The sequence below is a fragment of the Heliangelus exortis genome, chromosome 11 (assembly GCF_036169615.1).
Source record: "Heliangelus exortis chromosome 11, bHelExo1.hap1, whole genome shotgun sequence".
Lineage (NCBI taxonomy): Eukaryota > Metazoa > Chordata > Aves > Apodiformes > Trochilidae > Heliangelus > Heliangelus exortis.
The window spans coordinates 8,820,883-8,833,798 of record NC_092432.1 but is presented as its reverse complement, the minus strand read 5'-3'; the positions used below and the strand labels follow the sequence as shown (position 1 = coordinate 8,833,798).

General features: G+C 42.3%; 1 protein-coding gene across 5 annotated transcripts in view; it reads right to left on the bottom strand.

The window, feature by feature from the left end:
• Positions 1-12,916, bottom strand: part of CEMIP (cell migration inducing hyaluronidase 1) — a 110,054-nt gene that overhangs the window by 25,413 nt on the left and 71,725 nt on the right. For all 5 annotated transcript variants that reach the window (XM_071754372.1, XM_071754374.1, XM_071754370.1 and 2 more), the window contains 2 exons: positions 5,286-5,461; positions 4,502-4,711 (listed from right to left, as the gene is read on the bottom strand). In XM_071754372.1, coding sequence (XP_071610473.1) covers positions 4,502-4,711; positions 5,286-5,461 — 386 coding nt within the window. The remainder of the gene's footprint in view (positions 1-4,501; positions 4,712-5,285; positions 5,462-12,916) is intronic.

Sequence of the window (12,916 nt, the reverse complement as noted above, 5' to 3'; positions counted from 1 at the left end):
GAATAGAAACCCCATTCTCTGTGGTGTCATTGAGATACCTGGGTGCTCAAGCACCCAAATTACTGTTGTAAACAGGCCTGAGATTCCTCTGCCACCTTCAAGTCACATTCTCATGGCAAGGAGCATCAATTTCAAATAAAAACCCAGGACTAGTGTTGAAATAATTACAAATATGTTTTCACATAAGAAAGAACACTTTCCTTGCCATATCTATAACAAGCTTACATCTGCACACACATCTCTCATGTATCATCCATGCTCCAGTGTGAATACTCAAATCTCTGAACACAAATCATCACAGCAAATAAAACACAGCTAAAATGAGCTGCAAAGTGGTGCATTCCTTCAGGCTATCTCACTGAAATTTACTGCTAACTTCCTTGTCTAATTAGATGATAGCTTTTGCAAGGTTTAGGGTTCTTTATTTAGGTGTAAAACTTATGTACCGGACTGAACCCTCTCCTCTTGGAAGAATGCCATATACCAGTCTTGTAGTGACAAAGAATATTTAAGGAGAGTAGGATATCTTCAGAAGTTTTCCAACATGTAGAGGAAGACTTTTAGCCACAGAGATGTCAGAATTGCATAGAAACTGCCAGCAAACCTATTGGTTTTCTCTCACACAACAGTAACACTGGCAAGACGCATACATAATGGTGCTGTGACCTTTTGGTGATGGAAACAGTTTCCCTAGAGAAATGCTGGCCACTTTGTGTGGCCATTTATCTTTCTAGGCAGCATAGCATTCAGGACTGGGACCTGAGAACCTGTAGTAACCAGACTTTAGCTGGGGCAAAGGCCACCCCTGTCCATGGGGAGTATCAGGGCAGGGAAACACATCTCCCAGTACAGTGAGAGAGGAGGGATGCAGAGAGAAGGGTGCAGGTGGGCAGAGGGGCTCAGAAGCAGCAAATGCCCTGTATGCATTGAAAGCCCATAGAACATGTTGTCAGTCCTGGCTTCTAATGAATTTGTCACCCTGTGATTAATCACCTTGCCCATATCTCATTTCTTTGATGCTTTGACTTAGTCTCCTTTGTGTGTTTCCATGCACAAGCCCAGCACTGAAATGTCTGGACGGCACACAAGATGCTTATTCCAAAATATTTTTTCCAACTGATTTAAGTTTTTGTTTGATTAAAGTCTTCCTAATTGTCCGTAATCTTACTTTAACCATGAGTAATTTATGGCCAGATAATGCCCTTCATGGTAAAACAATTGCTGTGTAAAATAAATGGATTAGTAAAAGCAGGCACCACTGATGCAGTCAGAGAGCACAGCTTCTTATTCCAAGAAATGCAGCTCTGCCCTGGATTCTGCCAGACTGTTTATTGACCTCCACTTAATTTCTATCCCCAGTGACTGTTTCTATTTCAGCTTGCACATTGGGATCCAGTGGAGGGAGTGGGAACCAGAGCAAAGTTGCATCCTTGGTATTGCAGTGGTGTAACAAGGTAGTTTTATGACCAATATTAAAGTAAACATATATTTTATGACCAGTATTAACCAATATAAACCAATATTTTATGACCAGTATTAAAGTAAACATTGGGTAATTTTTGCATTTTCAAACAATAGTTAGGATGAGAAAATAATTTCTACAGATTTGTTATGAGAAGGACCCTCTGTGCTTCCCAGTGAATATGAATTTGCAGACAAAAGCAGAACAGGCCACGAGTGGGAAGGGTCTAATGTTGATGTAGTGGCTATAGCACACTGGGCAGACCCACAGAAAAAACATTTCTATCACCAGGAATCACCAGACACTCTTTTCTCCTACTGCTTAACTCTGAGCTGACATGGGAAAAGTGATAGCAAAGTAAGTAGGGAAGCTTGTATGTAAATTACCAGCTTTCATGGCAGTTAAAAATAGCTGATGCCCCTCTTCCATTTGTTAAAGCATTTGCACAGATACTCAGCCTCCATCGTGACAGAAGTCCCTCTGAAATCAATGGCTTAATGTTAAGGACATCATTAAGTGCTGTGCTATGCTGAGGTTTCTTGTATGGCTGTTTCCAAAATGTGATTTATGTGCATCATCAAGGCAAATTTTCCCTCAGCAGGGTGCTTTGGGCTGACCTGATCTCAGAGAGACTGGATGTTACCTGGGGGAAGATGGAGCTCATTGCTGTTTGCACAAATGGAGTTCGTGCCTGTAGAGACAGGTAGTGCTGCCCAAGAAAGAAGATAAGAGGCAAGTAGGAAATGTACAGAATTACTATTGCAGTCATTAGGGACTGAAGCGGGTGTCTGACTGTATCTGGGGAAGGAGGAAGAGGAAAGGAAGGAAAACAGAGTTTGAAAGAAGATGAGGAGACTGTGGTGGGATCATCTGATAAATTAAGGCCTGGACCTGCTGACTGCAGATTTCTATCACACAACAACAAAACATTTAAGTGATGCAACCTTTGAATCATGTGTGATGCAACTGAACAAACTTGATCAGATTTCTTTCTTTCACTTGGCTTTCTTTGCAGCTGTCAGCAATAATTATATTGTCAAACTAATAATTTAAAAAAATAAAGTATTATGAGTAGAGTTTGGTACTCAAATATTTTGATAAACTACTATCAACAGGGCTTCAATTCTTAACTAATATTTGAGATTCTATGTCCTAAATTCTAACATTTCTCCTGGGAGCCTTGTCATGGAGGCAAAGCACAGTCATCCAGGGATTTGTGGCTGTTGAGTAATAGCAAGAGAATCCAGCTGCTTTCATCAGCTACACCAGCCTGTCTAAATTTCATCATGACATCTTGGCTGGACGTGCCTGAGCAAAGGAATCCCTATGTCATGGATCTTCCATGGCACAACTGTCACTTGCAGAAAACACAACAGACAGAACTCTTTCCAAACGCTCTATATCAATCCATTTGAAAAGCCAGGCTCTGGTTATTTGATTTGGCAATCACTAATCAATAGGGAATAAAGAGCTGGCATTAGATCCAGAGAGAGGGCTTTAGCTGGTCTGCAGCTCAGCAACAGGTGAGCAACCCCTGTGCAGCCAGAGGATGTGTCCCTGGTGCCACTGGTAGCAGCCCATGGTGTGGGGCAGATGAATCCCATGATGCTGCCTTCCCACTCTGCACAGGACTTCCTGCTGAGCCCAGCTGGGAAGATGCTGTATGACCCTGAATGACTTATACAGTTTATACAGTAGGATGTATTTTTTCCTTCAGAAGCTGTCTTTTCAGGATCATGGTATAAACTTAGAAAAATAGGAGTTCAAAACCAAAACCTCGGATTTATAAATAGCAGGTAAAAGCTGCTCTGCTTCTGGAGCTGCAATTTAAATGCCCTTTCTTCAGCTCCTGCCCATGTGAGTTATGCCTGTGATTTTCCAATATTACCACTTTCAGAGGTCATAGCCTGCAGCCCTTGCCAAAAGGAAGGCTGGAAGACCAAGCCCTCCACATGCTAGAGTCAGTGAAGGAGGAAGCCTTTACCAGAAAGTAAAGGGCAAAAATAATGTCTTAGCTAGGTGTTGAAAACAAGTGCTACTACCCAAAGAAGCTGAAGGAAAACAGTTTCTTACAAGCTCCTGCTATGAGATGATAGGGAGACTTTACAGCAGTACTATGATTATGAACTCCTGATGCATAGTGACCATCCAGGTTAAAACTTCCTGTGCCTCCTCTCTTATAACTCTGTTATATCTGGTTTCCTTTTGGAAGGCACTGCAATCTCATTGAACGAGTGAGAGTCCTTTGCCTACAGAAATCTTTCATTTTAAGACTTCGAGGTGATATACAGGGATAAATTTTCAAGTCAAACCTGATGTTTATTTCAAACTTTTAGCAGGTCTGCTTTTGGAATAGATTTCTGCACATTTCCGTAATATGGATAAGAAGAAGCCACCAGAGATGTGATGAGAGGGAGAAAAGCCTTCTGGGGTTATGTGCCAGGATGCTCAGGGAGACAGTGTTGTTCTCCCTTGGCATCCTCACCCCAAAGAAAAAGATGCCCCTATATCTGGAGAGAATCTAAAGGTGTTCTTACCATCTCTGGTGTGCCGCAACCTGTCTGGTAAACATAATTATTTTAGAGATTTGTCCTGAAGGATTTCTTGCTTTCTAGGGCAACTCTGACAAATCCAATCTCTTTGAGTGGCTAATGTTGTGAAAGGCACTGCAAACACAAACCTTCATTACAAGAAAGATGAAGCACACTTAAACTCTCTGATTATCCTCTTTAAATAGCAAGCTCTCTGTCTATAGATAGATCCAGCTACTCATTAGAGCTGGGCTGGTCTGCAGAGCTCACAGACAAAAGTTCTGCCCACTCTATGTTCCTGCAGCCTACAGGGGCCACATTGGCCTCCTACTTTTTCATGCTGGTTGGAATATTCCTATTCATATTCCACATGGTCAGGATGGGGTGAGATGTCAGACACTAGCTCTACAATAAAAGATATCACTCTGAAACAATTCATGCTCTGAAGAAATATTTTGACTGGTGCCTTGATCTCTAATGTAGACATACAGATGCTGGAGCTTCTTACCAGTAACCCATTGGATCCATGGACTGTGACACAGCGGGAGAAGGTGTGGTGGATGGAGACCTCCTTCACATACGTCGGGGGGCTGTAGCCTCCTTTCTCATCCACATCTCCAGCCATATGGAAGTGAATTGGATAATGTCCCATGGTCTGCTGGCCCATATATTTCAGTTCTAAACCTTCGATATGGGTAGCCTTGAAATGAAGACCAATCTAGAAAATAACAGAACAACAGTTAAAAACATAAAAGACTGCTGAGGCCAAGAAGGAGGGGAATACAGGGGTAGGATAGGTTGCACGTTATCTGCTAGAGAGATTTTCTGTGCAGAAGGAAGTGTAAGGCTGCAGAGGAAGGAAAGAAGTATCAGGGCGACTAAGGGGACCATAGCTGCTCTTTAATCCCACCACAGTTGCTGTGACCACATTTGACTTAATTTTATAAAGAAAACCTTTAACATTTAAAGTTTACCATGAGTTTCAGTCAGATGGGCTCAAATAAACTCTATGGGCTGAACACCACCAGAAACCAGGGAAAACTGGGATCAGGATGTGGAGACTGTATCTCAGATGGGTTGAGTACCAGCCTGGCTGGCTAAGCAGAGTCTCCAGGGATGTGAGGTTCACTTCAAAGCCCAGGGATAGGCAGAAGAAGCAGGGTGGGTCTGCTGTACCATGGGGAGCGGCTGTTTACTCAGCAGCTGACACAGGGGATTTCTGCTTTTCTGCGCCCTGGCTTCTTTGGTATGTGAAGGTGGGGCTGGGCAGAGGAAGGTGCAAGGAGACCTACCTTGATGTGTCCCCCAAAGGTGTCAAAATCAAAGAAGGAGCATAACTTGTTGCCGTACTCATAGCACTGCTCCTCCATCTCGCCCATCACCACGACATTGCGGCTCAGCAGCCCCACTTCTGCTCGCATATCGACCCCATCAACGACTTCACCCATGTGGAGGTATGTGGCCTTCCCTAAAGGAACAAGATCCAGTTTCAGGGTTACTCTGCCAACACTGCTGCTTTCCCCTTGTGCTTCTTGCGGTGGGCTTGGCATGATAATGAAAGGACTAACTGAGTCAGCAAAAACTCTTGGCTGACTCCTCAAAGGAGAGAAGGCTGGAGCACAGGTGCAACCCAACGTCTTGTGAGACATTTGCAATAAAGGAAGTGGGATTTTTGGTCTTGTTACATTTAGCCAGGGACTTAAATCAACAGACTATTAGACAAAACACACTTCCTACCTTGAAAGGGACTGTGATCGCTCAAAATCTTTTTACTTTGGATTACAATCAGCTGTGTAGGAATATCCAGTGCAAAGAAAATTGATGATGGAGCTAATAAAAATCTAAATCCCCAAGGTTAGTACAGTACTTCCTATAGTGAGACTCTGGGAGCAGTTCAGATCCCACAGCACTACCTACAGGTGAGCATCAGTCTGATCCTGCTAACACCATAGCTGTTCATTTAAGCAAGGAGAGGACTGGACAGAAAGCCTTGTGGAAATTGTGGCTTGGGACCATTGCAACCCCTTATCCAGCTTGTGGGCTGCAAAACCTCCTGCTGCCTGCCCTCCTAAACTTTTCAAGTTTAGAGCTGTCTGCATGTCTCTAATTTGCTTCCAACACTTCCCTCTGCCCTGGTGTTGTTGGAGGTGATGGGAACTTTCATCTACCCCAAGCCACATCTCCCAAGCCAGCTTGCCCAGAACCACCTCCACACACACACACACAGCTCCACGGAGGAATCCAAGCACAGAAAGTTTTCCCTGGCCTGACCAAAAAGTCCAGGCAGTGTGGATGACTAGAAAGCAAAATAATCTCTTTGCTGTAATTTCATTCAAACATATTCATCCTCCCTCCTTCCTTCCGCAGCTTTCTGCAGAGAATGCAGTTGAGAAAAGGTTCACCTTACTGACTACATTCTGTATTATTCCAGTAAAAATAAGTAATAAACTCTTTAAGTAAACACTGATCTTTAAGGAATGCTACACTTGCATGTATGTAATTTCAATGGAATCATTCAAAGCAGTAATTAGAAACAAATGGCAAGCCTGAAGCTTGGCTATAGCTGGGAAGGACTTTATGCTTAAGGAGAGGTGCCAAGTTGAGGGGAGGATTTTGAACATTGAAACAGTCCTGGGTTTAACCCAAACAAGATGCTTTGACTCTATAACAAAGATAAGCAAACACCATTCGTTCCTTCTTTCTCTTGGACCTGGGAGCTGTGTAACTTGATGGCAACATTGGGATTTGGGAAGGGTGAGTGCTCTGCCTTGCTCCAAGACTGCTGTGTTGCAGGATGAGGTTCATGCTGCTACGTGAGCCCTCTGCCTTGGCACCTCAAAATAAAGAGATCACACAAAAAAAATCATAAACTAGAGAAGTGGCAATGCCTAGACAGGTGGATGCTTTTACCCAGGGCTGCAGTGGGAAGAGGAGGCTCCTCTGAGCTCCAAGCTCAGCCCCAGAAACCAGAGGGAAGGGGCTATGGGTTTGCACTTGACCCACATTTGCAACTGCTTTCCTAGAGAGACCCTGGACTTCCCTGTGTTGTTAGCCTGAGGCCAGTAGGTGTGTGGCCAAAACAAGACTCAGCCCATCCAAAACACAGCAGCTCTACCCTTATTCACATACACTGAAAAAAAAAATGTTTCAGTGAGTGTCTTCCATGTGAGGATGCTCTGTGCTGGACCCTCAAGTGAGTCTGCTAAACAAGAGAGCCCCTCAATATGGGCTGGGTTTTAAGCTGTTATTTTTCCATTTTCCCCTGAGCTGACCTTCCCTTGATTTACTGGAATTCAGGAAGAAGTTCAGATAATCATAAGAACATCCTATTTCAAGAAGCCACATCTCCAGGATTTGCAGCAGTGAAATTAGATAGGCAGTTTTGTTATTCATGTGCTGAGCTCTAGAATAATAAATGTCATGCTTGCATGTATTTAATTTAATTTAACACCAGTCCAGACATGCAAAATAGTGTAAGCACTGACAGGAATGTTAACTACAGACTAACCAGTTTCTAAATATAACTTCTTGGGTGCATGTTTTCCACTTTGTGCTTTCGCTGACTTGACTTGTTTGGAGATAAAAGCAGAGGGAAACCAATTGCTTTCCAGTGTAAAAGTGGATTTTGAATAATAGCTCATTTAACAGTGCTTTTGAAAAACAAATCTCTCCTTGAGTTATCCAGAAATTCAAGCTCCCTGTGGCAATGGGAGCCTGTGCTTCTGAAAGGGCTCAAAGGAGACAACCCCTGGCACAGGAGCCTTCAGGTGCTGTAAATGCTTGTTGGAAACCAGCCACAGGCACATCCCAGGGGGCCAGGAGCACCATGATGTGCATTTATAGATGTGTGGCACTTCCAGGAACCCGCTGGGGTGTGTTTAGTGATGGGCATGAAAAAAACCCAAAACATTAAAAGAGTTCAGGGAGTTCATATGGGGATGGGAGTGTCTCAGTCTGCAGAGCTACAGGTTAGAAGTTCAGCTGCAGCTCACAGCCAGCTCATGGAGCCTTCCCAAGGAGCAGCTGTGATATCTGAGATCCTGGGCACAGAACATGGGCAAACCCAAGCCAGGGGTTTGCAAACCAGCACTGAAATGTTTTGATACTAAGAAAAGCAACACTCAGCTGTGAACACGGCAGGAATGTGTCTGCTGCTTCAGCATCAAAGCTGATGCCTACGGTTGCCCAACTTCTAACAAACCCAGGGGTCACTGATTCACCATCTCCTCCTTTGGGCTTGATCTTGCTGCATCCCTCACAGACAGATGAGCAATCTAAGCTTGTGCCATGTTATAATCTAAACCAAACAAAGCCTTGCAGTGACATGGATTATTTCTACCCACAAAAGGCATGTGTGAGGGACTGGGAAAACTGCCCTGGGTTTGCTGCTCTGTTTGTCATACCAGTGCCTCCAGTTAGCAAAACATAAATTTGCAGGGAACAACTTCTTTAATGTATAGGCTTGCTTCACAGAAGTCTTGATTCAGCAAAATATGAGGACATTTTCATGCTTATTACTCAAGACAGGGACTATTAAAAAGTAAGGTTATTATTAAAAGAAAGTAGGCATTAAGATAAACAGATGATCTGGGCACACTTCTGTCAACATAGTAATTCAAAGCAGAGTCTCTCCAAACTGTACAAAGCTCCAGGAAAACCTGCCATACTTGTACCCAACCATGAAACCTGGGTCTTGGGCCTCATCAGACGTCAAAAGGGTGGGATTTTAAAAGTATTTCAGCTGCTACAGATGTGGAAAGGTGCTCAGCTCTGGCAAATTATACAGATTTCTCTGCAAACCATCCCAGGTACACTCACACATTCCTAAATACTGTGGCTCTAAATGACCCAGACTGATGAACTTCCCTTTCAGAAATACAACAGGCACTTGAAGGTCTGGGTTTGGTGAAGATAAAGTGGAGCTAAGATGATCATGGCTTTTTTTTTCTCCAATGTTCTCTTTTGGGCTCTCGATGGTTATGACCTTCTCTCTCATAGTCTTTTCATTTTTCCTAAACAAGTTTTTTTTTAATAAATGCTGAACACAAACTTCTTTGTTCAACCCACATAATCCAGTGACAGTGAATCCTTCAGGGCACTTTTAAAATCAGTGCAAGTCGTTGTAGATACCAGCTCAGACCTCTCAGATTTAGCAATTCTGCCAAATATTTGTCACCAGTGGTGGTAATGCCCCTATTGCTTATATTTAATAACCAACAAATGTTCATGCAGGCATCCTGTCAAATGCTCATTATTCTGAATTATCTTGTTGGGGTTTGCTATTGCATTCATGAGCCACAAGCCTGTAATAAAGGCATCATGGTTTGGGTGAGCTGACCAGCTTCCTGAGTCATGCAGTACAACCTGACATTTTCAGAAATAAATATTCCTTGAATTCATAACTTTTTCATGGAAAATTAAGTTTCTAGTTAAAAGACATATAGCAGAAAATATGAAACTTTATAAGGAGTTCAGTGCTAACTAAGCCTTCTTGGAACAAATTCCTGCTGGATAATTACAGCCCTTCCTCCCTTTTCTCTTTCAGGCTCCTGCACAGTGTCCCACAAAGGCTGGAAATACACCATTTGCTGTTTGAGTTCTCACTCTCTACTATCTTTAAATTTATATTTAAATGCTGTGTTTGATCAAAGCCTCTGCAGCTGTTTGTTTCAAGCCTGAAATGAGTGGACCTTGCTGCTGCAGATGGGTGTGACAGGAGGACCGATGGGGACTGAGGGCCGTGTACCTGCTCATCCCAGCTTTAACTGAGCACTGAGAGGTCCCTGCAAGGTCTCAGTGTTTTATCCCAATGACAGTGTCACACAGCCCATTCCTGTCCCACCTTATGCCCTCTCTCTGAAGCAGCTACTTGGCAATCCACGGACACACTTCTACATATGAGAGGTTTTCTCTCTATGACCTTGTTTTTACACTCTTATCTTGACATATAAGTTCTTGCAGCAGGGATAGGAAAATTAGGCAGGTGTTGTGGACAAGCCAAATTCTTACTTAAATCAGGCCCAAACTCAGCCCTTCTGAAATGCTGTGTACATTGGAATATGCCTCTTTCAACTCTGCTTCCAGTCAATGCCCAAAGGTAGGAGCCAGAGCTCTGAAAGAATGTCTGAAGGGGCCATTTCATGACATTTTCTGCCCAGCCCTCAAGCACCTCAAGGCTGTCTTAAAAAGAGAGCTTCTGGCAAGTTCCAGCCAAAATGATGCCAACTTCTGAACATAACCCCTTAAATCTCTAAAAGTATCTGAATTTTGATAGCAAAATAACTTCTCCCAACTTTACAGTACAAGGTGGATGCTGACAGAAGTTGTAAAGTTGATAGACAACTATGTATTTACATTTTAATTCAAAGTTCTCTGCATGAACAAGATCACAGTAAACTCCCTATCTCTATAGTATTTGCAACCCAGTAAGCAGGATTTAAGATACGTCTGCTTGTAATCATAGATTCACCAGTATATGGGATAACTGGAGTAATTATGCCAGGCACAAATAGTTTTTTCATGCTTTATCAAGAGCATATAGGAGCACAAAAGAGTATTTCATCATTTTTGTTCCATGGTGAAACTTATCAGCACTGGTAGTAACTTCATACAGAGCAACCAAGATGCAGATAAGACTTGTTTCCCAGGGAAACTAGACAAAATACTTGATCTTTCCTACTATCCAGTTCTATCATAGCAACACAACCCTTCCTTCCTTCCTTCCTCCTCCCTCCCTCTGCCCTGTACAGTCATCCCTCCCCAGACCTTGTGAAGCTGGAAGATCAAACAGTTTTAATCTGTTCCCAGAGGGAAAATAATGTAGGCACAGAAATGAAAAAAAAAAAAATAATAATAAATAATTAAACAATGGAGGCAAATGGTGAAAAAAGTCCCATTTAAGTGAGGGACTGTTTGAGGGGGAGCAGGATCTGAAGAGCTAACTCCTAATGCAAACTGCACTTCCTCAGGGGAGCAGCAGTTTTGAGAGTCCTGTCCTCCTCCTGTAAAGGAGTGCACAAGATCAGTAACTGTGTGCCCTCCCTTGCTTTCTGCACTGAGATTTGCAAAAGTTCACAGTTAGACATCTAAATCCTACTGAAACCTGATGGGAACAGAGTCTTAACACTCTTCAGATGCTTTGAAAAGACCAAATCCTGATCAATCCATTTCTAGCAAGAAAAGCATTCATGAGTTTTCAGCAGGAAGTATCAAATATAAATAGGACATGAACTAACTAGTGAGTTTCTTATTGGCACAGTGTGCTAAACCATGTCTATTAAAATATTATTAAATGATGAGAGCATCAATTATAATTAAACCTTGGTATGCCAAGTGGCTACCACACCAAATTGTTCACACAGAAGAGGTTTCCTGCTTTTATTTAAACAGAGACTTAAGCAGTTCAGACCAGACATTTAGGTTTTGTTAAAAAAGGCAGACCTGTGCAGGCTGCAGGCAGCCACAGGCATCAAGGAGGGGAAGAGGCATGGAAATACCAATCCCCTGGCTGATTAGAGCTCTTTATTCTGGCTAATTGCATGCCATGGCATGGGGCAATGGGTGGAGTTATACCATGACCATAGCGCAGCTCAGAGACCTCCTGGCTCCTAAAGACATGGGAGATCTCAGCCTTCCCCAAGTTTTGGTTCTTCTAGACTGAACTTAGAATCAGGCAAATTGTATTATTTTCTAGTGTGACTGTACTCTTGTTACAAGTAATTTGGATGTGATTTTTATTCCTGGACCAGATTTTGCCATGATTTATATAATCAGTGAAATCCCATTGACGTCAGTGAAGTTGCCTGGATATAAGTAAGGGCAGACTTTGGCCCTGGTGTTCATGTCATTTGTGGTAATAAAAGGAATGTCCTATTTCTCCTGAAGAGTAATTGGAGACCAAGAGCACAATTACTTTAACAAGTGTTTCCACTGCTTCTCAACTTGAAATTCACATGAACTTTTGTGTTATTTTTAATCCTGTCTTCATTTCCTTCAACTAACTTAGTTGCTGTTGTAGAAGATAAAGGTAATTACATTAATTTCACAGATCCATTAGATTATGGGAAGCCTTAGAGAAATATTCATATGTCATCTTTATTTTTACTGACAATCTTCCAAGATCATCTTCTTGATGCAACTTGTATCATACCAGTCTGGTACAGTTTTTCCAATAGCTCAAAAGTTGCTCAAGAAAAATATTCAACTTGGACATGTGTTGTCTTTGAAAGCACTACTCATGTAAAGTCATAAGACTATGATACATTCAAACTGTGAATAAGGTTTTTCTTGGCTTGATGAGCATCTCTCTTTCAGGCCATCCAACAATGAATGGCTAGAGCTCTGCCGGGAGGCAGTTGCCAAAGGAAGTATATTTGTACCTTCCAGAAGATGTTGCATCAGAGATAATGATGAAGTAGTTCATTTCACAGAACTGAGCAAGCTCCCTGGTGTATTGGATGTTCCAAATGCTTTCATGGTTTCTCAGAAAGACCTTACTGTAAGTGCAGACAAAACCTCTGCTTAGAGTAATTGCCAATGTGCAAACAAATGATAATGTAACATGGATGATTTACCTCCAGGCAGATGCTGCCTTTGAAATACAGCCTCAGCTGTTACATGCAGCTTTTATACTTAAACTCTTATACACAACTTTTATACTGTAAAATAACTTTTGCCTTTGTAAAGTATAAAATCAAAAGTCCTTTATCTATACCTGTGGTGTTTCCATGCTTTGTTTATCAATGTGCCAAAATCTAGTTCTAGAAGGAAAAAGCCACTTCGCAGACTAAAGTGGAGATGCAAATCTCCCACTCTGGATTTCACTTCTGTGCTCAGATCAGTAGCAGTCTGTGTAATTAGTAATACCCCATCATGGTTATGCTACTTAATTTGATTTAGTACCTGAAGGACACTTCACAATCTT